Source organism: Taeniopygia guttata, chromosome 7 (genome assembly GCF_048771995.1).
Source record: "Taeniopygia guttata chromosome 7, bTaeGut7.mat, whole genome shotgun sequence".
Taxonomy (NCBI): domain Eukaryota; kingdom Metazoa; phylum Chordata; class Aves; order Passeriformes; family Estrildidae; genus Taeniopygia; species Taeniopygia guttata.
Window position 1 is genome coordinate 32,791,585 of NC_133032.1, and position 20,504 is coordinate 32,812,088.

General features: G+C 41.7%; 1 protein-coding gene across 3 annotated transcripts in view; it reads left to right on the top strand.

Annotated features, from left to right (window-relative positions):
* The window catches only part of MGAT5 (alpha-1,6-mannosylglycoprotein 6-beta-N-acetylglucosaminyltransferase), a 111,665-nt gene extending 93,686 nt beyond the window's left edge, over window positions 1-17,979 (top strand). For all 3 annotated transcript variants that reach the window (XM_030278062.4, XM_072931715.1, XM_072931716.1), the window contains exons 13-17: window positions 3,210-3,356; window positions 6,031-6,147; window positions 6,955-7,029; window positions 9,439-9,596; window positions 10,779-17,979. In XM_030278062.4, coding sequence (XP_030133922.2) covers window positions 3,210-3,356; window positions 6,031-6,147; window positions 6,955-7,029; window positions 9,439-9,596; window positions 10,779-10,977 — 696 coding nt within the window. In that variant the 3' untranslated portion in view covers window positions 10,978-17,979. The remainder of the gene's footprint in view (window positions 1-3,209; window positions 3,357-6,030; window positions 6,148-6,954; window positions 7,030-9,438; window positions 9,597-10,778) is intronic.
* The last annotated feature ends 2,525 nt before the right edge of the window (window positions 17,980-20,504 follow it).

Consider the following 20,504-nt stretch of genomic DNA (forward strand, 5'->3'; position numbering starts at 1 on the left):
GGGCTGTTTGAGATTCACCATGGCTGCTTCAGCTGTGCAGAGCATGACAAAAACGAGCCATGGCTCCAGTTCCTAATGAGGAGATGGAAAGCCATTCATCACGGTGGAGGAGAATGGTGCAGGCGAGCTGGCAGCCTTCTGCCAACTCACAGGGCTCCTTGCCAAGTGGGCAGCTGGAGGACTTGGACCAGGCTCTCTTGGAGGGACCAGTGTTGAATTCTTGAGAAATATTTCTCCTTTCGAGAAAGTTTCAGATGCAACTTTTTCCTTCAAGTCATTGTGAATTTTTCAGAGAGCTCAAATTCTTTCACTAAGTAGGTTTTGTGATTCCTGTATGGAGATTAATAAAAGTAGGAACAACACCCTGCTTACACAGACACAGGCAAACAAACTTTGTTTTCATATTGCCTTTTATGAAGGAATATATATTTACACTTCATAAAATCAGCTGAAAAGATATTTACCTAGTGATTCTATTCTCAAGTTGTTTGAATCACAAAAGGGTTGACTTTTGCAGAAATTATTTTGTAATATGGATCTTCAGGCCAAGGGTGCAGGTGCCTTCTATGGTGTACTGGGTGACCAGACCTCCCTCTGATGAGAAATCACCCTGAGAGCCACAGTCAGCACCTGCAGTGGTGGAGGCAGCGGTGTGCAGCTACACCACAAATTAGGGGAAACACAGTCTGGTCTAAATCTTCACTCTGTGGGACAGAGCCTTGTCTTCCCCATAGCCTCATCTGTATTGATGGTGATGTTTGTTTCACTGGTACCTGAAAATGGTTGACTGTTATTTCTACTTTTTTTCTTTTTTTCAATTATTTTTCAGTTAGTGACTTGCATACTCTTAGGAAGCACCTTGACACATTGTTTTAGCCTTTCTGGAAATAACAAACTGCATGTAATTCAAAGGATTAACAAATGAGAGCATTGTGAGTTACAGAAAAGGCCTGTATTTTCTAATACTTGCTCTTTTAATCATAATGACTTTCTTGAGGCATGTAAGATATTTCTGTTTTGCTCTTTATACCAGACAAAAATACTGACTCCCTGACCAAGGAACAGTAATTGTAGAGAGACTCACAGAATGGTTTGGGCTGAAAGGGACCCTAAAGATCATCTAGTTCCACCCGCTGCCATGGGCAAGGACACTTTAGAAGGGACAATTTATAAGGAGAAGGGTCTGGATTGAGTTTGGGAATTTCAGCTGGTTTGATGATGATGTGCTGGAGGGTGATAGAAGGGCTGAGAGAAGGATTTGAGGGGCTGCAGGCAGCTGTGAGCCAGGCTGCAACCTCAGGCCACCAGGCAGCAAACACACACCCCTTTCCTAGGGATCAGACACATCCTTCTTTCTTTCTTCCTTCAAAGGAACAGTGCTGCTTAGAGGTGAGGTTGGAAAATGGATGGGAAACAGGTGGTAAGCTATTTATTATAGATTAAGTGATGGCAGTGCTCTCTGTGCTGCCAAAACATAAACCCATGTTTCTTTTCCCATGGAGCTTCCTCCCAAATAAATGGACCAGTCAGACACAGAACTCAGCAGTGCACAGCAGCAGTTTATTAAAAGAGTGCAAAACTAAGCAAACAACCCAGCATTCCCTGCATAACTGACAAACACAGGATCATAGGAGGAATTCATACTTCAGATAGGTTTAATTGCTGGTTCTCAGCTGGTTTTCTGCCTGAACTAAGGATAGTTTAAATAAATAATATTTTATGTGCAGATTGCATGAAATGGTTTCATGTCCTTCATTTATTGTTTTCAATAGATTATCTTTTTATAAATTCAGCCTCTTTTGAGATTATATGTAGTATGCATTTCTCTGACTGAAAGGTGGTGTATTTTATGCCATATATAAAACCAGAATTTATATCATTTATCTTTAGTAGAAATAGCTTCTGGATCTTTTTATTGTCAGCCACTGGAGAATTTCTGTAAGATGTATAAATCTGTGAGAGAGTTGAGAAACTTTTTGCAAGTAGGCAACTTCTTTAACCTGAATATTGAAAACTGAAATTACAATATTCAGCTCCATGCAGTGCAAATTGTGTGTCCCCAGCTATGCTGAGAAGTGTTAACTTGCTTTTCTAAAATGAGCCAACTCTGAATTTATACTGTTGTTGCCATGGGTTGGGGAGGATTGATGCTGCAATGCCTGTGCACGACAGGGCTGACTAGAGGTTTATACATCAATCTTAGGTTCAGCTCCTAGGAGGAGCCTCCAGCTGTGAATGTTCTGTTACTGGGATTCATTTCTGTGTTGCAGGAGATTTAATGCAGAATAGTATGCCTTGACCTCCTTGAATATGTGTCCTGATTGCATGACTCTCATAGTGATGAAAGTTGTGCTTTATTTGTCCTGATAAAAGCAGTAGATATATATATAGATATAGATATATATAGATATACATACACATTGTTTTGCAGCAGTACTGAGAAATTGTTCCAACTCAGAGCTTGTAGTTCTCCCATTATACACAAACATTCAAATGAAGATGAAGAATCAATCCTATATTTAATTCAGGGGGTTTCATTATATTTGGCCAGGAAAGGGGTCAAGATTTTTTTCAAACAACTCCAAAAAAACATGTAATGTGTTTTCAGTGGAGCAGAACCTTTCCTAGAGCACCTGGAATCTCAGCAAGTGGGGGAAAAGCTTTGGGGTGGATTTTTGCTCCGGTTTCCCTTGGAGGTGCTGAACCCTCTAAAGCCCCTGCAGGTTCTTGCTGCTTCTCTCCAGTGTCGTGAGCTGCTGTTTGCTGCCACCTACCGTTTTAATTAGGATTGTTAATTAGTGTAGCAGGAGCGTGTTGTGTTGGCAAAGCCAGCGGCTTGGCTGGTTTGGGAGGTGGGAGAACACTGGTGCAGCTGTTCCTGGAGATGGCTGCTTTAGAACCTTCCACTCCAACACCAATCAAACCACCAATGTTTCCCCCCGCCCAAAAAAAGCCCTAAAAGGGTCTTGTTGTTACCTCAGCTCCATGAAAAAACACCTCAGCTCATTACAGATGATGATTGTCAAATGTGTTTTACAGGACATTCCATTACTGCTTGGGTGGGAGGTGGTGAGCTGTTGAATTCCTCCTATTTTCTTCAGGCTGGTATATTTAGAATGGGTTTTTGTTTCTTTTAAGCCGGCTCTTAGCTTTTTTTTTTTTTTGTGAATAACAAAAAATTAAAATATCCCTTGTGTTGTATTTTTCAGCTGTTTGTTGGTCTTGGATTTCCATATGAAGGGCCAGCTCCCTTGGAGGCTATTGCCAATGGATGTGCTTTTCTAAATTTAAGATTTAACCCACCAAAAAGTAGCAAAAACACAGATTTTTTCAAAGGCAAACCTACACTCCGAGAGGTAAGCTCTATCAATCTTGATAATTTTTTAAATTGAAAATGCTTGTGGGTTTCCTTTTAGTAACAGAGTGTAGGAGAAATTGCATTAATGTTCAGGGTTTATTGCCACAGGTGTGCAACTGCTTTTTTCTTTAGTCATTAAAGGGAATATTAGTCCTTATTTTTGTAGGAAAATTAAAATGGTGTTGTTGGCACACTTCAAGCTTTACCTGTAGATTTGCTTTAGGTACATTCTGCTACTTCTTACTGAGACATCATAAACTGAAGTTTCACTTGGAAACCTGATGTTCTGCCCAGGAACAGATCGTGTCATTTTGCTACAGCATTTGAAAGTGTTTTTATTTTGTTGAAGAAACAGATATTGCAGTGTACTGTGCAGGAAATAAATAGGTGTTTAAGTAAACCATGAAAAGGGCATTTGTGGGTGGTTATGTGTGTTTTGGGATTTTTTTTTTTCTTCAGAAAAGACCTGTTCAAGGCACTGAGTTAAGGTATTAATGGTTACCCACCGAGGTGTGGTTAAATGCTGAAGACTTTTGCAGAACTGACTCTTGGAGAAAACAGGAAAACCAAACTCCAACCTTTTAAAACAGTCAGTGTGTTTAGGCTCTAGTGAGAGAAGACTGAAGCCAAGTAAACTAACCCCTCATCCTGGCACTGACTTTGGAATGTTTTTATTTTATTTGGTGTAGGTAAAACTCAGCCTATATTTGTAAATATTTAATAGTCACAGAGCCATTTCTGACATCAGCACTCATGTCTGTGGCCATGGCTTCTTCACAGGTGTATATACATATATTCTTTATGTATTTACATCAAGGGAAAGCTCTCAGGTAACATGCAGGTGATGAGAACCTTGCACAGCCACACTTCCCAATTCAGGTTATGCTTGGGCCATATAAATTGTGTCCTGAGCAGCACCAGCTGGTTGATAAACAGAAGAGTTTCCCATTGTCAATCAGGAACATAAAAAAAAAAAATTCCTTATAATTTTGTGATCCCCAACTGTAATTTCCTTTCTTGTTATACACTGAATTCTTGTCCTGTACTAACAAAGGAGACAGCAATAAGGGAACAAAAGCCTGTTTAAACTTTCTCCCTGGACTTGACACTTTTACATATTTTTCTTCAGTGAGTCCCTCAGTTTTGGTCTCATTTCCAGTTGTTCTGTGCCCAAGCACCATAACTGGTCAGGCTCAGTAAATAATCTGAACCCATCTAAGTGCTTTGTGGGAATTTCTGGGCTTGGAATGCCATGATAAATCCTGATGGCAAGTGTCAGCACTAACAGAAATGCTGTGTACCTGACTTGTACAGATAAATAATCCCTATTGACTGCTCAAGTCCAAAGTACATCATATATATCCATATATTGCTGCCTTCACATGCCCTGCTCACCTGTCCTGAGATTGACATTTTCTCTTGACTGTTCTTCACACCTGCATTTAGATCCAATTGCCAGTAATCCATATGCTGGTTCTTTGGGATTAAGAAAACCCTTAAATGCTTCTCTCCATTGTTCAAGTGCTAAAGAAAAACAAAAAGAGTGTATGTAGTTCTGTGACATGATTATCCGTACAAGAATTTGAAGTCTGCTTTTCTGGTTTTGTAAAGTAACCTTTGCAAGTTGCTATTCTCCACAAGCAAAATGTAAGGGCTATTTTTAATGGGTTTTTTAATAGTGAATGCAACAGTTTCTTGCAGATCAGAAGAAAAGATCAAGTACAGTTTATCTCCTAGTGCAGGAGAAGGTTCTTCCCTACAGACACTGCTTCCTGCTTCAGATCTTCTGCAATGTCTTTTTATCCTAACGACAGCATAAAGAGGCAGCTGTATAAACACTGCCTATAAACAACCTATCCTGTGGGGGTTTTGGTATTTATTGAAAATGCAGTTTTCTTCCGAGGCTGGTGTGAACCTCTTCTCCTTCTGTAGCTTTTGCTCTCTTTTGTGTGTTCATGTACATGTTCTCACTTCCTGGGTGACCGGTCTCCAAAAATACTTACTGAGCTGTCCTGCTAGTCCTGAAAGCAGCTCTGATACAGCTTTTCTTAGTTACCCTCGTGGGTATTCATTGATACTGTTTTCTGACAAACTGGTGAGCAAAATATTGGTTTTCACTCTTGGTGAGGTCACGTTACTCTTCTACTCTGTCATGAGAGTCAGAATTGATCCCTGGTTATAAAAATTACTTTGGTCACTGTTGCTCACAGCACTCTGGAAATGTTTGACATTTGAAGGGTGCAGGGTGAGGATGACGTCTCTGGGAGGCAGCCATGCAGGTCTAACAGGACTTGTGGCAGTGAGAGGTTGTGAAGAAGGAGGGAGGCTCTGTGGCTGAGCTGTGGGGAAGCAGGACCGGGCTGTAAATAATTTCAGGAAACATCAAGTCTTCTGTGATGTGGGTCTTTGTGAGGATTGAAGCCACAAATCAGGGGTGCACATGTCTTACTTGTCATCTGTGTTATCTGATTTGCAGTTTTCCAACTAAATTCACACTCTAAATTTAAAGAGAAATTCTGAAAAGTAACTCAGAAGGAATGATGCTGACTGTTGTGTTCTAGCTGAATTTTTGCACTATCCTAGTGCACTGCATCCAAAAAGTGTGATTAAGAGAGTGAGAGGCAAGGTTATTTTTACACATTAATTTTTACCAATATAATTTCTTCTTTCAGTTGACATCTCAGCATCCCTATGCTGAAGTTTATATTGGGAAGCCCCATGTGTGGACTGTGGACATCAATGATCTTTCTGAGGTTGAGAAGGCCGTGAAATCAATTTTGAATCAAAAGGTGAGAAATGTGTCTTCAATTTGCTATCAGCACTTGAGGGTGTAGTGTGTACTGCACACACAGTGCTTCCCAATGTTAGTCTAATGAGTGCTGCATTTTGATAGGATATTGAAAAAAATGGTTATTACTATCTGTGGTATAGAGATTCTCATGTTTTAGTATTGAATATGTCACGTTCTTGAAAAAATGGGTGAATTTGTATAGAAATGAGAATTTCACATATGAATTATACAGCAAGCTGTGTTTTCTGTGCATTCAGTGAGGAGGTTTCATTGTTGATTCTTGGAGCATTGCAGTCTCTGCTCTGCTCAACTCTGACTTTGTAGCCTTCAGATTCCCACAGAAGTGCTTGTGCACTTACAGTGTGGAATGGCAATGAGGGCACTTGAAGGTGGGGAAGAGTATGAAGGAATTTTCAAAGATATCACATTCTGTTTTGTCACTTCAACTTCAGAACTGAAACTTAGTTAAAACAGGAGCTCTGGAATCCCAGAGGGTCTCAGACTAGCCTTACATCTGCCACTTTGCAGTGTACCCTGGGCTTCCATAGAGATAGTCATGGAACAATTCTTATTGCCTTTAAAAAGGAGAAAAATCAGCTAAAACTTCTGATGGTATGGTAAAATTATTTTGTATAATTTTATAAAATTATTTTTGTAAAATTATTATTTGTTAATGAGTTTATTAGTAACTTTTTGTTGTTACTCAAGCTGTAATGGAGTATTTGGACCAGAAGCTGCTGCCACAGAGCACACAACGAAGTTGATTGAAACTAAAACCCCTCTAACCTTAACACTGTCTCCACAGATTGACCCTTATTTGCCCTATGAATTTACCTGTGAGGGAATGCTTCAGAGGATGAACGCCTTTATTGAAAGACAGGTATGAACTTCTGCTGTGGATGACTCTTGGATTATGTTGGAAAGGGGGACCATCTCCATTTTAAAGCTCAGTGCTACTGTTCCTGTCCAAGTAGGAATAGTAGCTGTGCAGACCTTGGCATTATATGAAAGCAGAAAGGCAAAGCAATTTTTCAGTGTCTGTGTGACTTCCTTAGCTGTGTACACACATAAAAGCTTTGGATCAAGAAGGATCACTTAAATACAGTGGTACTTTTTGATAGAATTGCAGTCTCTGGGCAGAATTGCAGCCTCTGGGCAGATTTTTCAAGTATTTAGTTTCAATCAATAAAGATTTAAATGGTTTGGAACTCAGTTACTTAAAGGACTTTTGGTCCCTGGGCATTACTGCCAGCTGAGAGCAGCAGAAGATGTTCAGTTGAGTAATAAACTGCAGAGATTTACATGGGATCCTGGTTTCTAGAAATTGTGTGTTTGCTTGGACTTCTGCCCAAGCCAGATCTGTAGCAGTAGCCAGCTCTGCCTTTTGTTCTGGCAGCTGCAGAACAGAGATAGGAATAACCTTTTTCTCTGATATGTAATTTAATTGCCAGGATTTCTTTCAAGGGCACTGGACATCTGTCTGTACTTGTGTTTTTGAAGGTGGGTGCTGTTAAAGACAGTCCTAAAGAATAACACAGCTCCAGGTCAGGAGGGCAGTGAACACAGCATAGCTATTCCCACTTTTCCTGCCAATGAACACTTTAAGCTTTTTGCTGCTGTATTGAGACAAAACCTGTAAAAGTATCACTACTGCTTTTGATTATTCTACCTAAGTTAGTTATAATTGAGAGCATTTGTCAATCAGAAAGAAATGGAGCTCAATGTAAGGGAGAAAAAGAGACAATCAAGAGATGGCACCTGTGGCTGAAACCTGTCTCTTCCCTCTGGCCCTCCCCCAAGGGCTAAGCCCTCCCTTGTGCTTCTCAGAAATCCACACAGTATTGTAATTTTGTTCATTGCTTTGACTAATTGCTGAAGGCTGGTGGTGTTTCACAGCTCCCAGGACACTCAAGGACAATTTTTAGCTGCGTGTACTTAACACTTTGCCTAATTAACATATCAGATGAACCAAAAATAAAAAGCAAAAATAAAGATTGAGACCTTATTTTGACTAGTTTGTGGTGGAGGCAGGAAGAACAGAGAAAACAGTGCAAGCTTGAAATGGGAACAAAGATGCTGTGTGCCTTGATCATGACAGTGGGGTCTTCAGGGGATGTTTAAGTGTGAAGAGATGGGGTCAGATACACTGTCCCACTGGTCACTCTGTGGACTGTGGAGCTGTAGCATTGAAAGGTGTCCAGAGTTCCCCTTCTGGGGCCTTGGCAGAGGGTCAGGAGGGAGGACAATGTTCACAAGAAAGGTTTGGTGAACTCTCCATACCTTCAGATCCAGCTGCTGGGCTGAAGGCCTGTATGGTCTGAGGTAAGAGAACTGTGGGCTGTGGCTGCACACCCAGCAGTGCCACCTTCAGCTGCCTTAAACCAGCCTTGTCTCCAAGCTGCTCCATCCTGGCAGTGCCCTGCCCCTGCCAGCAGCCCAGTGTGGCTGTTGGGTGCATCCCTGCTGAGCCCACCCCTGCTGAGCCCATCCCTGTTGAGCCCACCCCTGCTGAGCCCACCCCTGCTCCCGTTTGCTCTGTGCCTGCACACACAGTTGTGTCTGCTCTGCAAGGCAGCAGCAGAGGCTGGGAACCAGAGGGAGGAGGGATTGCTTCAGTTTTGGCACTGGCATCAAAGGAGCAGCCAGGCAACCACAGCCAGAGCAGCAGGGATTCCCTGCTGCAAATCTGGGAGCCTTTGGAGGAGGCAGGCTGGGCTGGTGGAACAGACACACTGACTTTGAAAGATGTGGCCAAGCAGAGAAGTTGATAACCCAGCAAAAGGTGTTTGGGGCAGGACTCTGTGAGGTCAGAAAACTGACTTGGCTCAGCAGAGGGTCAGCTGAGCCCCAGAGCTTGGCAAAGGGAGTGAGAACATTCCCCCAAGAGCAAGAAAAGACAGGTGAAGGAGGACACCTCCTTTGGTCTCACCTTGAAATTTGTGGGTCCCTTCCAACTCAGGATACTTTGTGATTCACGACTGTATAATATTACTTTTGTGTTTAGACCTGGAAGTATGAAAACTTGCTCCTTCAGGAGAAAAATCAAAACAGAATGAAAAAAGCTTAAGCTGATGTTGAGAACTAGTAAATGACTCTGGGGGTCTTGGGTCACAGTGAGGAGATGAGTTCACACAAGTTTTGGTTTCATCCAGAGGAAGCAAACCATGATAGTTCAGGCCCAAATTATTTGATCACCTTTTGATGAGAGTTGCCAGATGTTAAAATACAGTCTGAGTATTGTGAAATGTTGTCTGAATCCATCATAAAAAAACATGATCTGTCACTGCAGGATTTCTGTCACGGGCAGGTGATGTGGCCCCCATTAAGTGCCCTTCAAGTCAAAATTGCTGAACCTGGAAAATCCTGTAAGCAAGTTTGTCAGGAAAGCCAGCTCATCTGTGAGCCTTCCTTCTTCCAGCATCTTAACAAGGACAAAGCTCTGCTTAGGTAAGTATTTCTAGCACAAATATGTTGTTTGGTCTCTTTATTGAACTGGTTTTTATCACACTTGGAATTTAAAGCACAAGTTGTGTGAGAGGGGAAGGTGGGGAGAGCAGCTGTGGCTGCTTGAGCTGTGAGTGAGGGCCTGGCAGTGCTTTGTGGGGTGTGTGGGTGGTGGGGACTGCTGAGAGCACCTTCCAGGAGCACAGGGGGCACAACCCTTCTGTCACTGTTGTCCTGGGTAGAGAATTGTGAGCCCTGGTACACTGGAGGTGTTGGTGCAGATGTGTAAAACTCACCAGCTATGCATTAAGGAAAGCAATGCTGCTTTTGGGTGCCCTTTGGAAATGTGTCTGTGTTCCCCTCAGAGTGAAAACAGTCCTCAAACCAAGATCCTGGGGAATCTGCTTTCCAGGTTTTCCATCCCCACTTTTTGCTGAATTACATTGTAGAAGATTTTGGGGGTTGTATTTTCTTTGAAAATTTGTAATTTGCAGTGGAGTTCAGAAGCAGCTCATATAAAAAATTTCTTTTCTAGCTGTCTAGACAAAATCATAATCCTGTGGAAAAAAAACCCACCTGTTAAATGCTGGAAGTTACCAATGTTTCCAGAATAAGTGAAAAACAAGGTTTTGCTGGAATTGCTACCCTTTTTCTTAAGCTTTGTGGTCAGAAAATGGCAACTGGCATTTTTCATTTTCCTGCTGGCCTGTTCCTGGGAGCTGCAGGCCCTGTTCCCTGTAGCCCAGGAGCAGCATCCCTCATCCTCCCAGTCCAGCTCGCCCACCTCCTGCTGCCTCTGTGGGGCTTCCCTGGGGAACAGACTTCCTGAAATCAAAGAGAATATCTCCTGATTTCGGATTCTTTGAGTCTGTCCTACTGAAAATCCGTGGTGTAAATCCGTGGTGTATTTAAATATTAGGTTTTGGGGAATGGTCAAAAGCATTTTTTTTCTCTTTAACTTCTTTTCTTAATCTTTGGGAAACAGGAAAGCTGTAAAGGCTGCACTGCCCTCTGCAGAGAGAATCTGTACAGCAGAAAAGAGATGTTCTGGAAAGCTGCACTTGTAAATGCACTCGGTTTAGGATGTAGTAGAGCAGGGTTTGTTATTTTTAGTGAGGAAGGTTGAAAACTGTACCAAACTCCCATGAACCAGGTGTGATATAGATCACATGCTTTGCTTTTTAGGCATAATATCGAATGTCTCACCATGGAGTCTGCAAATGATATCCTGGTCCCCTCTTTTGATGGAAGGAGGAAGCACTGTGTTTTCCAAGGTGACCTGCTACTGTTCAGCTGTGCTGGCTCCCACCCTGCCCACAGAAGGATCTGCCCCTGCAGGGACTATATCAAGGGGCAGGTTGCACTCTGCAAGGACTGCCTATAGCAGCAGCAGGGCTGCTCCCAGCTGGGGACAACCAGAGTCCTTTGGAGAGGAGTTCCTAAGTACTTCCTGCACTTTGGTCCAGGTTTTCCGCTGCAGGCAGAGCTATCATTGCTGGGCAGAATTATCTAAGAGAGGAGGGATTCATAATAAACAGCTATAACTGATCTTTTCTTCCTGTAAGGACATTTGCAGCGTCACTCTTCAGATTCCTTCAGCGGTTTGCAAAGAAATAAGTCTCGTGTTCGACAGTAATTTTGAAGATGACTGCACAGAATAGTTTGTAGAAAATTTCCAGACCCATCAAACTTCTGGTTTTGTTGTTTGGGTGAAGTGTTTTCTATTTTTTTAATGAGTTGGGACATCCCCCATCATGGTTAGCTAAAGGATTTCAACTTCATTCCAGTAGGAAACTGAAAAAAGTGTGCTTGGGAGGGGATGCTGGGAAAGGAGGACTAACATTTTATTCAAGGTGCACTGGTTTGGGTACAGCTTTGGCTTGAATGGCTATAAAGTGGTTTACTTCACAAGAACTTGGAATAATGAGAGAGCTCTGTACCCTGCTATTGGGTTATTTGGGCCCAGTTTTGGTTTTTTTTTTTTTCCTTTTTTTAAAATTAAATATTTGTATACAACGAGGCATTATCTGCATCACAGCTGCTGCACCAGAGCAGCCGAAGCAGAGTGTCACCAATGAGCAAATAGGCAGTTGCCAGCATGTGACACATCTTGGTGACTGCACAGCTCACCGGGGTTGTGGCATTCTTCAGTGTGGAAAAGCTACAAAAAACACACAACCATTTTTGGAATGGACTCATCACAGTTTACTGGTCCCATTTAGAGAGTAATCCTTGGAATTTGCCCACGCTTCTGTTGTAGTCTGTCTACTAGAAATACTGTGTGAAGCAAAAAGTATTCAGCATCATTGGAGCAATATTATTGTTAGAGCCTCAGTTTGCTATGGCTTCCAGTAGTTAAGTGTTGCTGAATGACATAGAAAGGTTAAACTAAGCTAACTATAATTATTGTATGGTAGAAATGTAAAATGTCTTCACAACTAGTTAGGTTTTTAAAGAGAATTTTTTTTTCTGGAGTACAAGTAAGAGGAGACAAAGAACTGAAAAGAAGTAATCAGTCCTCTAAGGTTCTTTGATTGTTTTTCTGGTTTTAGGGCTCTGCATGTTCCTTGTTTCTTCTTCCCTTTTGATCAGGCATACCAATTACAAATTTAGAAGAAAACAATTCAAGAGTTCAGAATTTAAATCAAAGTTTGATTTGGGGTTTTTTTGGGGTTTTTTTTTGAGAGAAGCAAGTTAACTCCTCTAAACTGCCTTCTTTTTACAGAGGTAATTTTTGTTATTTTCAGCAGAAGGTGACATGCTTGACAGCATCATTTGTAGTCAGGAAGTTACATGTTCAGATTAGTGAGGAACAAATCTGTAGTCAGCATCTGTAGGTTTGCAATTTGGACACACTCTCATCATGCTGGAATAAAACCTCAAATCAGCACAGATATCATTTTTTTTTCATAAAGATTACCAGGTAGTAATGAAAGGTATAGATGCTTTACATTTTCCTTTCTGAGACATATCCTGGTTCAGATTTTTCTGGTAAGCAGTGTTCATTATCTGTGTGGGAATATTGATGGATGTGGTGACCTACCAAAGACCAGGCAAGGGAGATGCTATTGCACTGTGGATAAATCCTCCAGAACTGTCTACATTTTAAATTCCAGTTTAAAAGCAGTGAATGAGCCTTTTCAAGCATTTGGTTTCCTGCCTCAACACTCCTGACAGTGTTACCCTGTAACACTCCATAACATTGCTCTGCACAACGCAGGAGGTTGTTGAGTATCCAAAAAGGGTCTGTGGGAGCTGTTGAGCAGCAGGGTCAGCAGGATCTGGGTTTGAGGATGTAAAAATCTGCTGTATTTTAGATTAATTTTCCAGAAACAGAACAGCTGGGTTCTCTAATGGGAGGCAAATTTTTTCTATGAAAAGAAAACAAACACAAACCAGTATGAAAATCCCTCCTGTTGCCATAGCTCAGCATTTGCTTCAGTCAGCACAAATGTAGTTTACCATAGTTTCACTGCCCTGGAAAAGCTGGGGGAGGACAATTGGAAATGGGTCTGAGCAGGCACAACAATTCACTCTGTATTTATATAAAATATCCCCTGCATACCTGTGCATATTTGTGCAACTAGAAAATCCTGCCTATCACAATGTATGACCTTCCAGCTGGTGCTGAAAGTAAAGGCAACAGCAGGACTTGTCTTCAGTAGTTCAGCCTGATGTTCCTCAGGCAGGAATTGATTTCAGACTGGGATATCACAGAATTATGTTGGAAACAAAGATTTGTGCTCATGCACTTAAAGGATGCAAAACGTGGGTTTTGCTGTAGTGTAATTCTTTGCTGTAAATACATGTTTGCTTGGTTCCCCCTGCTGTAAGGCCCACATGGCAATACATACTGCATTTGATTTTGCCTCTAAACCTTTAAAGATGGGAGGGGTTTGGTATTTGTTATTATAACATTTTCTGGTCTAGTGCTTTGCTCAATGCTAAGTTTGCCTTTACCACAGCAGGGAGAGTTTATTATAAGCTCTGTTTTTTCATGCTGTAGCACTCTTTGTAGTCTGCTGAACTGAATTGTGCATTCTGGCAAAAATGCAACAGCAGCACCGATGCCGCTCGCACTTCAGCCAGGGACAGAACATCCAAATTTGCTTCAGAGTCAGTGGTCTCTGATCCTATTTCCACTGAAACCTATAGAGAAGACTCATTAATATTGAAGAATAACAAATCAAGACCTACATCTTCAGTCTATATTCCTGTAAAAGGAGACTGTCATGAGAACTGTAAGTGCACAGACTCTGCAGGTATTGCTCACTGAGCTCCACACACGCTCCCCATGAGCAATTAGTGAATCCTCCTGCAGATAAACACTCAGGCAAATCCATGTGGGACTAGGGAAAAGTTGGAATTATTGACTGAAACCTGTTTTAGATATCCACGTTTCAGGCTAGGGGGCAACTTTCTGTCTGAGTTCCGTAACTATTTTCTTTCCTAATTGAAGAATAGAGGTGTGTATCCAGTTCTTGCACTCAAGCAAGGACATCAGAGAGGGGACTGTGCTGCTCTTTTCAGTCTGACAGTAGAGCTTGCAGCTTCCTTTGCTCAGAAGTCAGGTTTTTGCATGACTGCATTTGAATATATTGATCTGCGATTGATGGGAAAAAAAATGTCAAAAGTTGAATACAAAACCATTTTACAAGCTTTTAAACGTATCTCTCATATCAAGACATTCTTTGTTTTAAAATTTTGTATTTTTGTATGTGACCTAGTTTTTTTCAAAAATCTTGTTCCTACGGGATTAGAAAACTTGAGAGAAGCATTTACATATTTATTAAAATTAACATAAAAGGCTTGCCTTTGAAAGGTAAAGTTGGTAAATACACACTGTTTTAAAATGCCAATAAAAACCTCATTTATTTCATATATGCAAGTTGATTTGCACATGTATAAATAGAGTTGCTTTTTGCATTTTTTGCTTAGTTTCTATGTTTCTTTTTGTAATTTATAGTTGCAGCAGCGTGTTTGCTTGTTCATATCAGATTATGTTTCTACAAGTATTTAATGTTTATGTGCCTTTTTTACTTTCTTTGGGGTTTGGATGTATGTTTGGATTATGGACACTGTCTGAACAAGTATAATGGAACACTAATTCCAGGTAAATTGTGCTGATGACTCTACAACTTAGTGGTGTGAATTTTGAATGTTTTTAAGTAGTGGAGAAATCTGTTCTAAGACTTAATAAGATAAAAGATACTATAACTTTTAATAATTCCTGCAAAACGTTGCTTCTGCAAGCAGAATGCAATGTACTGAGAATCTGTGATTTGGCATGAGAGCTCCTGCTGGGACGGGATGTCTGATCACTGACCAGGGAGCAAAGGAAAGCCATGAACATTCCCCAGGGAGACAATGATAACAGAAAACCTCCAGGAACAGCCAGAGCTGATTTGATGGGCAGGAAAATTGAAGATCCACATTGAGGTTTGGGAGGTGTTGGTTTTTCAGATAAAGATGTCTCTGCATGGACGCACACGGGGCGGTTCCTGGTGCTTCCAGAGCATACAGGCCTTTCATCACAGCTGGACTGGCAGCTCTCAGTGTGCAGGGACTGGTCAGCTTATGGACCTTTTTTATGGAATTCCTTTTTTATGCTACTACTTTTCTGCAATGGTGTTTTGCAAAGCAGCTGCTGCTCAGATTTCAGTTGGGATGGGGTTGTAGCCAGAGCCAGGACTCTGCACCTTCCAGCTTCACTCTGCTCCCAGCTGCTTTGTGTCAGCTTTTGCACCTTGCTGATTATCAAGAATTCAGGCTCACTGAAAATTTCTCTTGATATCATCAGCTCCAAATCAGGCTGTCATGTTGTATCACTGTCCTTTAAAATCTTAGGCAGCCTCCTTGATTTGTTCTTAATATAAAAGACATTCCCTCCCCTCTCAGAGTGCATGGCCCATCTGAATTGCAAAGTGATTTCTGAGTTTGCAGCACTGTTCATGTAAACAAAACCCAAATTGCTTTCTCAGGTATGTCTTTTGCTCAGAGTTCATTTCAGGACCAGGTTTTGCTAGTAAAATAAATAAACTGGGATGAGTCGGGCTGGATATAATCTCATCCAAGCCTCATTAACTTCATGACTCCCCCTGCCTTCCGTGATAGCACAACTCCTCCATTAATGTTTCTTAAAATTAAAGAATCAGCCCTCCCTTTTTAATAAGTGTAAAGCACTGTACCTTAAATGATAAAGACCAAACACTTCCAGGGCATATTATTCACATATCAGCAACCAGTTTTTCTTGCTCTCACAAGATCAGCTCTAAGTTGATGTTACTGATTAATTATTAAGGTATCAGTTGAAAACGTGGTTAAGTTGCTGTTCAGTCAACAGTTGGGAGTTTGAGGAATGGCATTTTTCATTGTTCATTTTTAGAGAGACCAAGAGTTACCAGTTTCTGATTTCCCAGTCTTTTTTTCAGGGGTGCTAACCTCTGGCATGGCTGTTTCCTTGTGGTGTTTGTCCTGCAGCTGCTATGCCTTCAACTTCTCACTTGTGATCTCTTTCCATTTCCTTTGGCCCCATTGTTGTAGGGATTGCTGTAAACTCAAGGAGAATAATGCACTGACAGATGTGTTTTCATTGGAGCTGAAATGGCCAGGGATATAGAGGATTTCATTGAGATCTGCTTTAATAATATTGCTGTAAATATAACTTCAAAACACACTGTTTTATGGGCAGTGACTTAAATCTCATCCACACATTTTCAAGCGGTTATGTAGGGTTTTTTTTTAAATTAGTTTGTAACTTCCAAATATAATTATATTTAAATGGAATGTGTAAACAGCAACTCCACGTATCCAGTGTAAATGTTTACTGTAGGAATGTGTTGAAAATACCAGAGGCTAGACCCCAGAGTGCCTCAGGTGTGAGGCATCATTTGTTATTCCTTCTTCCAGGAAAAGTAACAAAGTGCAACCATTGCTGATGTGCCTTGCAAGCTGGGACCTGTTCATTTTTAACAGTGTCATCCTTTGCATATTCATGTAATTAGAACACACAAAAGTGTGTTTTAATTCAGGAGACCTCTCTCAAGAGCACTAAGCCACCTGCTTATTAAATGAGCAAATAAAGCCAGGTCCTAAAGTTTTGATAAAATGAGTAATAACTTCACCCTCAACACACAGAAACTGCTTTAAAAAATTAGTTGTGCTCAAGTGATTGAAACCCTTCTCTCTGCTGGGCAGTTCAGTGCAGGTGCAATTTACTTAAGTGAGCTGTGCATGGGACCAGAATTTGTTATGTCCTATAAGGGCTCACAGAACTGAAGCATTGAGGACTCTGCTGTCCCCATAGCCACCAAAGCATGTGGCTGCTTCTGGTGCAGGAAAACACATCTGTATTGTCACTGCAAATACCAGCCCTGGGTCCTGCAGGAGCCACCAAATCTTGGCTTTAAGGAGAGCATGTAAATAATGCCTGGCATTCCTGGAGCCATCCGGGCGCTGAGGGCATGCAACACCACCTGGCTCAGGCTCCAGCAGCTGCAAAGTAGTTTGAAATATCAAATAGGCACACGATAAATCAAGTTCAATTGTTGTCTGAAGGCAGTTCGTTTTAATGGTGTAATACCCAGAACTAATTTTTGTTCATTATCAGGTCTGTTGCAGTACAGTGACAGTGAAAAGTATTTTTTAAGGAGTCGTGGGTTTGATTTGGTTTTTGTAAGGAATGCAGGAGAGGAGGAGGAAATGGCAGTTTTTGCCAAAGGAAAAAAGAGAGGAAATTTTGTGAGAAAGTTGCCCTGAAGATTCTAAGAGAGCCAAAAGAAAAATATCAGGGAATATTTACAAAGCTAATTTGGGCTTGAAGACTTTGATCCCCGTGAGCTTGCTGAGCTGACCACTGCAGGGAGATTCTCCAGAGTGCTGTTTGAAGCAGTTCTTTGGGTTCTAGTCTGCATCATTCTCTAGAGGAATCTCCCTAGAGGGTCAGAGTCTGAATAAGCCCTGTAGCAATGTAAATTGGAAAAATCCCAACTGAATTCACTAAAAGTAAATTAATGCTTTTTGCAAACAATAATGTGGAGTCAATGAGGGGTTTTAAATGGACACAAGAACTTCAGGATCAGGCTGGTACAATGGGGTGTTTGGTTTGAATTCTCCCCTGATATGTTAATCCTTTGTTTTGTTTCAATGGTTGTGTTCCACTATATTACGTTCAAGCAGTTGGATTCAAACAGGACAGAACACAGTGGTTCAGATACTGCCAAGTTCCTGGGGTTCACTAGGATGGGATTTTTTTTAATTTTTTTTTTTTTTTTTAGAACAGTAAATGTCTGTAATGGCATAGAAAAATGCTTTGTTTTCACTGTTGTAGAAAAAAAAGCTAGGAAGAATTTATTTTTCAATAAACTTTTTTCTTGTGTGATTTGGATTTATGATTGCTTTGTGCTTAAATGGGAATGCCTTTTATCCCAAACTGCATTTTTGTGGCTTCTTCCAACTCTGCAGCTGGGTGTTTCTGTTGCTACCCCACAGGTAAATCCCACACCATAGCCAGCAGAACATCAGGTGAGTAATGAACTGTTTGCTTTGTTTTGTTTTAAACCTGGGTTGGATAATGGGTTACATCAAGTCTCCTTTCAGGAGGCAGTTTTGTCACAGCAGTAGTTAGGAATTCCTGCTTTCCTATAAATGTACAGCACACTCAATTACAGCACACTGTAAATTTGGGAGAAAGGGAAAGTGAGACTGGAACTGCAGTGGCTCTCAGGCCTGCAAGACCTACTGGCACAATGCACTGTGGAGTTGAAAGATGGAGCTACACTGTGGTAAAACAGCAGCTTTAGAGAGTGTTCTCCTGCAGGATCCAATTTAACATGCAAAGCCCTGGGGAGCTGATGAAACATTTGCATGAGGAACAAGGGCCCACGTGGGATTGGGGTGTGCAGTCAGTGAACTCGAGAGCTGCCACATGAAATCACCTTGGCAGCTCTGAACAATACAAATGTCTAGAGTGAAACTTCTCCAGGGGAGCTGTCAGGGTATTTCAGTGGCACCCATCCTGCTGACAGGCCTTTTCTGCCCACCTCGGGTTTTGTTAGCCCAGCCAAGAGTGAGGGAAGGGCTCTCTCTTGTCAGCCACGGGGAATATGAGGAGGTTTTGGTGGAGGCATCCAAGAGTAATAGAGCAATTAATGCAGGAGCAGGATGCAGTGGAAAAAATAATAGTAAAATTAAAAAAAGACAGCTCTTTATCTGTTAAAAAAATGTCCATTTGTAACACAGTTGCTATGTATTTAAAAAAAAAAAAAAAAACACAAACTACACTGGAGAAAAACAACAACTCGTTTTTTTGGGGTTTTTTTCCAGCATCACCGTCTTCTAAGTTTGTTGAGATTTTGGTTTTTGTTTTTAATGTGGCCACACATAACTGAGTACTGTAGAATCAGAAGAGTACAGGAGTCAGTAACTATCAGCTTGAGATGCCTTGTATTGCCCCTCTCCCAGTTAATGACACACACCCTGCTAAGAGTATAAATGAAGATGCCAGACAGATTCCTGCAGGCTGGCAGAGGTTTGTGAGGTGGGTTTGGATATCCACTTGGCCAGTCTCTTCACTGGGGAGTTCTGTGCATTGTGGCTGCAGAGGGTGGTTTTTCCACCGTGCAGTGCTGCTGCAAGAGCCTTTTATGGCTGTTTGGCTGTTTCAGTGAGGAAAAGCATGTGAAAATCCTTCACCACTTGCCCCTTTTTATGGTCCTTGGCATACTTCCCCTTGAACTAAATTGGGTGAAAATGTTGTTGGTTCTGTGTTGCTATTCAACATACAACAATTTCCAAATGTTTCCTACCATCAAAATGAATTAGTGGAGGACACTGTTCATTCAAGCTCTTGTTCTGGTTATTTTTGGAAATGTTTTCTTTCCTGTTTCATTCTCTTAATTGTTGTTCAGCTTTGATATCTAAAAAGCTGAAGAGACATCTGTGAAATGGTGAGCAGCTAGAGTTAGATGTGGGCTGTGTTGCAGTCACATAATGGAAAAAAATATCTCTGAAAATTGGAACTTGGAATAAAAAATACACCATGCAGCTGTATTGGAAAGCTCCTTTGGGGGAGCTTAAATACTGGATACTTCAACTCTCACATGCTTAGACTGGGTTTAGTCAAACTCCAGCTGGTAGAGAGTCCACAGATGGAAACGTTTTGCTGGGACTTTGTGCTTCTCTCAAAACACTTCCCCTCAGCGTGCAAGAGCTGGAGCACCCACTTTGCTGCCTCACACTCCTCTGTATTTGTGTTCATGCTTGTCAGGACTTGTTATTTTATTTTATTGGTAGTGGAGATTGCATTTAGCTAAATTTAGGTAGTAAATCTTTGTAGCAAAAAAACCTGGGGACAGTTTGCAGAGAACAGACTCCAGCTGTTCAGTCTCACCGTGTGTCCTGCTTTGCTGGGAGCCTTGGCTCAGGGGTCCTCGCTCCTGCAGGACAGGGAAGCACTGCCTGGCTGAAGACATCTGCTTCCTGCACCTTTGTGAGGAGAGACACGTCAAAACAAACCAGTGCTGCACAAAAATGCTGAAAGAATAACAATTTCAAAGAAAATGTTCCGAGGTGAGAGCCTTTGATGGCTCAGCAGGTAAGAGCTGGTGCTTCCTTTGAAAGTACAGGGGATGGTGGAAGGGAAGCTGCCAAATCCCTAGAGACCCTCCCTGGCTTTAATTTCCTCCTCACCACCATAGGAGGGTGGAGCTGGTGTGATCAGCCTGAGCTCTGCTTGGGTTCTGCCCCATAGATCTGCCCAGTAAGAGGAGTTTGGTGTTGTCACTTGGCCTGTTTGAGAGGAGCCTCCACTCCTTGCTCTGTGGTGAGGTGAGAGGTGACAATAATCCTACAGCCTGTGTCTGCATGAGATGAGTTCAGAAGGGTGCTGGGATTGGTGCCAGCAGTAGGAGC